Source organism: Rutilus rutilus (genome assembly GCF_951802725.1).
Source record: "Rutilus rutilus genome assembly, chromosome: 4".
Classification (NCBI taxonomy): Eukaryota; Metazoa; Chordata; class Actinopteri; order Cypriniformes; family Leuciscidae; genus Rutilus; species Rutilus rutilus.
The window spans coordinates 7,904,701-7,912,910 of record NC_140212.1 but is presented as its reverse complement, the minus strand read 5'-3'; the positions used below and the strand labels follow the sequence as shown (position 1 = coordinate 7,912,910).

General features: G+C 37.7%; 1 protein-coding gene across 2 annotated transcripts in view; it reads right to left on the bottom strand.

The window, feature by feature from the left end:
- Positions 1-4,003: 4,003 nt before the first annotated feature.
- The window catches only part of kcnd2 (potassium voltage-gated channel, Shal-related subfamily, member 2), a 125,674-nt gene continuing 121,467 nt past the window's right edge, over positions 4,004-8,210 (bottom strand). For both annotated transcript variants that reach the window (XM_084406383.1, XM_084406382.1), the window contains 2 exons: positions 6,081-6,322; positions 4,004-5,075 (listed from right to left, as the gene is read on the bottom strand). In XM_084406383.1, the coding sequence (XP_084262509.1) occupies positions 4,895-5,075; positions 6,081-6,322 (423 nt within the window). In that variant the 3' untranslated portion in view covers positions 4,004-4,894. The remainder of the gene's footprint in view (positions 5,076-6,080; positions 6,323-8,210) is intronic.

The following is an 8,210-nucleotide window of genomic DNA, read 5'->3' as shown; positions in this document are numbered from 1 at the left end:
AGAGGAGCACACAGGATTGCCGTCATACAAGCTTACAAAAGACATACTGTTTCCTCTCTTGTTGCTAACACCCCCTCTCTATTCATCTCCTGTGACAGGCAGACAGGGACCAAAGTCATTTATGTGGGAATGTTTTTATTTGATTAAATTTAATTAAATTAGTTGTTTACACGACACCATTTTCAACTAAAAACGGAAAGCTTTGTATGCGTTTTGGCCGTTTATTTACACAACAATGGCGTTTTGCCGGCCTGAAAACGCAAGCTTTTGAAATCAGTTTCAATGTGCAAGTTTATGAAAACGATACGTTAACGTCTCTAATGTAAACAACAAAAACGCAAATTTGTGACAACGGTGATGTCATGCATATTACGTGTTCAGTCTACAGTCACTTAGTGTTTCTTTACAAAGTGACTACTTTCGCCGACTCCTGGCCTGGCATGAATAACACAGCGTTTTTTGTTGTTTTCGCAGATCCTTGTGAACCGGGATCGTTTGACAATGTTGTCATCTGTACGTGAAAAAAGCAAAGGAAAATCTTTCCATTTTTAGTACATCGTTAGTACATGTAAATATACCCTGAATAAATAAATAAAAAGAAAAGCAGTAAAAGAACAAGAATCCATTTAAACTATCTGCAAATAATATTTCTGTTTAATAATACGTACACTCACTGGTCATCATGTTTCTAATGCACTAAAAATGGATCCATTAATGTTTCTTGTCATCACAGACAATTATTGATTGCATAAAACACGTAAATGATTATGTAAATGCCTATATTTTTCATTCTAAATTTTACTAAAAGTTGAGTAGTTGCCAAATATTTAATGTTTAGCTACTTACATCTAACCTTGCAATGGAAGCCTCACTCTGGAATTGCTCGTCTTCAGCTTCTGTGAAAAGTAAAGCCCTCCTTTGATTTGACTGGCCATCAATCTCAAACATTTTTGACATTGACGACCACTGAGGAAGACCATCCTAAAATTGTAACTTTTTGGTTACGGCCCTGCAGACGGATACATCAAATCTGGATTTATAACTTAAGTCTTCCATCCTCAAGCATGTGCTGTTGTGTGTTGACATACTGTGGTAAATCACTGTCAAAATGTATTACTTTTCAGCCGAAGACACCGATTGAGATTGGTGACTTTGTGTCATCCGCCGTTTAGCGTCGGTTCAGATGCACAGAGAGTTTCACACAGACGGTAGGCTACTATCACTGTACAAGTACAGTAAAACGAGTCAGCGGGGAAATAAAACCATTAACCTTTCACCTCTCTGCAAAAATAGCGAGGTCACAAACAGACAGCTGCAGCTTGTATGAAGTCTGACTTCAATATCCCCCGGTGTGTGGTGAGGCCCCCCTCCTTCTGCGTCTCTCAGATACGGTCTCTTCCTACAACCGACTTCAAACGTCTCAATTACCCTCGGTGTGATGGGAAATATGCTAATGCGCAGTATCGTTCGCCTTCTGGGAGCTCACCACAGCCCTGCGCTGGGCTTGTTCTGAGTGAACTCGGAAAATAGGTGCAATCCCTTGCCTTCCGGCCCTCCTCATCCTTTTGATTCCTGTGTATAAAAGAAAAGCTGAGCGGTCATCGCATTTAGAAAGTTAATGTGTAACGTAATCATGCTAAGTGTCTAGAGTGTGAAACCGCTTCGGTTGCCCGTATTAAAGCAGGTCCCTTTAAATGTACCGCCATAGAAACGCGTGAAATCGGCAAAATGGAAACTCAAAAGGAAAATGTCACTCAGTTAGGAATAGAAGCGAGTAAAGCCTTGCTAACTTGCTTTTACTATTACTCATAATTATGGTTAGGGATTTGAACAAACCCCTAAACGTAACTATTAGCTAAATCTTGGAGTGCAACTTATTCCAGACGTTTATGTTACATGAATGCTGTCTGAATTTTGAGTGCGGATCATAACTGTATTCTCGGTGGACATGAATGGTCCCTGAAAAAAAAGGCCAAATTTACAGCAAAAATGTCAATACACTGTCAATATTTTACAGAGAAAGACAGAATAAATTCATGCAGGCCTATCTGCTTTTAGCAGTTTGCTAGCATATGAATGCTAACAAAGCTAACAGCCTAGTCTCAAACTAAAATGAAAGTTTGAGCTGTTTTAACTAACAGCAACTTGCATATCTTAAAATATGTCACTGCCATTGTTTTGTCACAAGATGTTTTTTTTCTAAGGCACGTTTATAAAAGCTACTTAAATGTCCTAATTGAACTAAGGCCTAATCTAAGCCCTGTCTGAAACCAGGCAATACAGTTGCAATGAAGTATAAAATATCATAAGATGGAAATGTGCGCTTCCATGATGAACTAAGATTAATAAAATAATCACAACACCATTGTAATTTTTTATCTGTATTTTAATAGGACAATTAATTAATTCTATTTAATCATAGACACTGCACCGGACTAAACAACTGATTTGTATTTTTTTCCATTGTTTTTCAATATGTCATATTTTAATGTCCATAACACAAGCTGTAACAAATTCCAAAGGACCATCGTCACCTGGCAGTCATTTAAATGTACATTATATCACAAACAGGAAGTCTGTTTTAAAAGTCCCCTGTGGATCCTGAAAAAAGAAGAAGGAAAAAAACCACACATGTTCTCTGTGAGTCTGTGAGCACATGCACTCCGTCTATTCTGCCCTCCAAACAGGAAAAAATAAACTCGTCAAACCTAAACAGATGGTCCAGCCTTTGTCATCGTCGATCCAGAAAGCAAACTGTGAGACATCAAATTTTCTGTCCATGGAAATTAAGAGAAATGAAGAAACTGTAATAAATTTCACTACACCGAAGAACAAATTTACAGCACAGGTGCACTAGCAACACTCTCGTAGTTTTTCTGTTTTCATATTTTTTTCTTTTCTTTTTTGTGTATTTTACAACTGAAATACATTTATAATATATAATCAACACCATTTGAGTTTTAAAAATATGCATTTGTGAGATTCTATTCCCCAAGTAACCCCTTTAATACAAAGCATATCTTTACAAAAGGAATCTTGTTGCATAAGTTACATGGTAAAGCAAGAATGGGTTCAGGCATTGAGCAGGAGGGCAGTGGTGTGTGCGTGTATGTGTGTGTGTGTGTGTGTGTGAGCAAGGTGCATTAAGAGCTCCTCGGCACAACAAATTGCATTGACATTGGTATAAAAATAATCAACATTATAGACTAATTTCTCGCTAACTCCAGACATTAAATGGCAGAGAAGAGATCATTCATATTTCAGGTCACTTTTTTTTTTTTTTTGTATATACTATAATTAATAATAATACATTTTGGATAAATCTCACAGACATATTTCGGCACAATTTTGTGCATTATTTTAATGACAATTAAGCACCTTACACCCCCAAATCTGTCATTACTGTAATGCAAAATATAATATACTTATTACTGTAATGATATAATTTACATTTTGAAGTGTTTTTACAATCGTTGTGAAGCATTTCACATTTGTTGTAGTACCTTTAAAAGTACTGTTGCAGTAACAAATATCCTCACTGAGAATGAGAAATACATGAGAAGTGTGCTTAATTGTCATTAAAATGTTTTTATATAGTTTTTTTAAAACAATTTTACGCAAAATATAATTTATTTTATCATTTTGATTTTGGAGTGAAACATACCTGAACATGATTTTGTGAGATTCACGCTGGGCGGGTTTGGGTGATCAGCCCTAAAACAGCGCTAAGAATCTGATTGGACGATTCTCAAAGTGTCATCACACACAGCTTGATGCCATTATCCAGAAATAATAGCAGGACTTGGTGAGGATGTTTGATGATAAAAGTACATCACTTTAAAGGGAAGGCAAAGAAGGGAAAAAAAGTTATACCTGAAAAAAAAGAAGCTCTGGACGGGCGGCTACCTCTGGTCCGGGCTGGCCCGTTTTACATGTCCACGACAACATGCACAATCATTTTAACAAAGATAATAAATAAGCATGTTCTTTCTTTTTTTTTTTTCACAGTTTACTCGCAAAATTTGGAGTATAAAACGGAATGGCTAGTATTTGAGCTCAAGTCCAAAAGCCTCTACTGTCAGTGTGGAAACACAAAAGGCATTTCCCTTTCCATTTAGCTTTGCTTTGTGCCCATCCTCAAAAAGAGAAGTATAACAAACATCCCATCAGGCCAGGCAAGGAGTGAACACAACATGGGTGGGACAGACAGAGTGGGAGAGAGGATTTTCTCCGTTTATCACCTGTATCAACAGGCCAATCTCTCAGAGAGCAACAAAACAGCTGTTTTCACACACTCGTTGGGTTCGAAAGATCAATACTACATAACGAGGCAAATTATTGACAAGTAAAACGCACATTCTGACAGAGAGAGCCAAACCTTATTGCTCATGCCGAATTGGAAAAAGACAAAGACTTAAGCAAATCATGCAAGAGATCGGTCTCGATCACACGCGCACAAAAGCATCCGACCGCATACCCTAGTAGAGCCCAGCTTTACTTTTTTTAGTATCAAAAGTGTGTGTAGAGCTGTCTAAAAGCTTGTAAAATCCCGCCCCTGCTGGTACACTCCTTATTCGTCCCAAATATCTCGCAATTCCATCATATTGAAGACAACGAATTCAAAGACACACAATACTGAAAAATCATAGAAGTGGTAACAACCATAATGGTCATTGTTTTCCTCTAATTTTCCTCACATGATGTATGGGCCTAGAGGTTGAGCTGATGGAGCTCGCAGAGACTGAGAGCTGTGGACGGGAGCTGATTAAAAAAAGGTCCAGCTACGGCCCATCCTGCTGCAATGCCTCCTCCACTACACTAGGGGGCTCCATCAATCCTTTACGCTGCAGCGTCCACTCGCCAAAAAATAAAATGAAAGGATAGTGGTCATGGTCTATAACGCTGACACTCTGACGATGTTGCTTTGCAAGAAGTCGGGACAGTTGCCCAGGTCTCCACTCTCGGGAGTGGTCACGGGCGGGGTAGGCATGCTGATGACAGCGGCAGTGATGTAGGACTGCTCTTCCGAGTTCAGGGGTACCGTTTCCTCGAACTTGGCATTGAGACTGGAGCGGCTGCATTGGAAGAGAGAGGAAGAGAGGGAGGGTGAGAATACAATCCAGCTGATGGGCAAATTCCCCCAGCTGTTGAAGGGAATCATGATAGCGTTCCCAGAGTATCCTGGCATATGGGGAGTGTCACAACCGGAGCTTTACAGGATTCCAGCAGCGTGAATCACTATGGGAACAATTTCACATACCCAGATCCAAACAGAATCTGCATATTATAAACTACACATTACATACTATGCATTAACTTATTATGCATGCTAAGCCAATAAACTATACACTGCATTCTATATGCACTAGATGCTATGCTGTACATACTGTATTTTACTTATTATGTATACTAAATTATATGTAATGTACACAGCATTCTACATTCTTTGAACTAAACACTTTGAACTGCATACTAACCATTATAGACTTCATACTATGCATGCAACATTGTATTCCAAATATTTCCATACTAAACACTGCATATTATGCATTACACATTGTATTCTACATATTATGTATACTACATACTGCATATGTACTAATAACATTTCTACATCCTATGCACTACATATTGCATACTATACTGCATAGTATGCATATTATGCGTACTATTCACTATACATACATACTGCTCTACACACTGCAAATTATGCACGGTATACTTAATTTAATATTTGCATACTAAATACTATGGATTACTATTATATTGCACATTATGCATTACGCATTGTATTCTACATATTATACATTCTAAGTATATGCGCTAATATGCATTCTACATCCTATGTACTAGCCTACATATTGCATACTATGATTTATACACTTTGTTCTACAAATGTACACTTCACATTTAATGCATACTTCATTCCACAATCAACACTGCATACAGTATAATGTGCACATAATAAAATGCACAACAGATTGCAGAATTATGGCTTTTTTTGTTTTCAGACCACGGCCAATATATCATCATATTCCTTCTTATGTGTGTGTAAGTGTGCATGAGTGCTGTGAGAGCACCTGTTGTTAACCGGTCTCTCTCTGATCTGGATGGTGCTGAGCTCCTGTATGCTGCCCCTGCGGCCGGCGACCATGTTGGAATTGGGGACGTTGAAGCTCTTGCGCTTGTTTCTGCGTGTGCAGCAGGAAGACAGACCGTGCGGAGATGAAGACATCGAGGAAGAACGCGACATGGACGCCTTCGCTAGAGAAACCTCCATACAGCTCGTCTCATAGGTTTGCTCATCCACAAACTCATGATTCTGAAAGAGAAAACGAAACAGGAAGTATTTATCACTTTAAGGATTTATTTTGGTATTTGATTATTATATTATTGTGGGTAATGATTATTAACTAAAGTATCAAAGATATTAGCAACTTTTATTCTCTAGTTGACTACATTTTTGAATAAGTATATGTACTCTTTACTCCAATACATTTGTGATGAGTAGTGCTAACTTTTTCTGCAGCAGTTTATTTCTGCTACAAAAGAAGGGATATCGCCATCTACAGGGCATTGAAGGTACAATATCTTGTGCGTTTTGCCCTTACTCACCCAAACTTGTCAACAAGGCTACTTTATGCGAATGCAAGTGCATTAGCGGGTAGTTGTGAATCGCAGGAGTTTCATAAATGAGATGAGGACATGACTGCAGTCGGTGATGAGGCCGAAACCAGCACGTCCAGTGAAAGTAGGCTTTGACTCTTTAATTTTACTTAACATTATTTTTATTTTTTCCGTTATATTGAAGAACCTTATTGGTTTACTTATGCCCTTTCCGAGCACTTGAGCTTAACTGAGACTTGGGTGTTTGTAGATGTTTAAGAGGCTGTTATGTCGACCTTGATTTATTGCAATTATGAGGTCTTGAGTTTGATTTTGATTTTAGAAAATAAATGTGTCATTGCTTTCCCCACAAATCAACTGTTTCTTGTTTTTCACTGGCATATCTCTGAGGTGACGAGGACTAGTGTAACTTTGAGCCTACATTCAGTATGATCAAAATACTTAAGTGCTGTTAAAATCAGATACTCTTTTACTCAAGTGGTATTGTAATTGGTGACTTGTAACTTGTAATGGAGCCATTTTCACAGTAAGGTAGCAGTACTTCTACTTAAGTATGGTTTTCTTTACACCTCTGGAAATATTTCATTAATATATATTATTAAACATATATGAATGGAATAATTAAATACAGAAGTTTTTCTGCACGCATTTGTGCACAATTTGTTTTATGTTTTTAGTGCTAAATTGAGTTCTCATTAGTTTGAGTAATTGCTGACAAGAACTTAAAGAATAATGGTAAATCTCAAATCCCTTTGTCTCTAAAACAAATATTGCACAAGCATTTAATAATGTGAGCCAGTCAAAACAAAGATCAGAGGCTGTCCTTGAATCCAGATTTACTGTTTTGGCTGTTTCTCAAACAGTCCTGCATCCTCAGCAGGACACTGGAATTTTCCTTTCAAATGTCTCAAGTCTAGTGCCCTAGGAAAGCAAGAATGGGTCACAGTATGTTCTCTAGACTGTCATGAGTCTAGCTGGCAGGGGACAACAGTGGCTGTCATTTTCATGCCAGTGCCTGACTAATGATTTCGCTTGAGAGGGCAAACCCACAAGGGTGCAGACAAAGTCAGGCACTGGTTGTTAAACGTTATGAAAATGAAATCGTGCCACGTTTAATTTCAATTATGCCAAAAAGCATTGCTTATCATGTCATAACCGATCACGTCAGCTAATATCAACTCAAATTTCAGTCTGTTAACACAAAGTTATTTTTGTATCTTTTTTAAGAAAAACCTGGAAAATAGCACTTGTACTTGGGAAATAAGTTGTATTAAATATTTGTATGTACTTTACACAATACTTTTAAGCATTTTCTCTTTTTTTTGTAACTCTACGGTGTCTGTTCTTGCACCTGGGATAATATGCCAAACTTCTCCTTTTGTGATCCTATGAGGAAAGAAAGTCATACAGGATTGAAACAATGTGAAGTGGAATAAATGATAACATAATTTTCATTTCCACTTTAAATACAGTCAATACAGACACCTGTCCAGTAGCTATTGAACCTTCTTTAAGGTATTAAAGAAACAACTGAGAAAGAATATAAAATTGTAGAAGAACCTTTTCTCACATTCTTACAGATG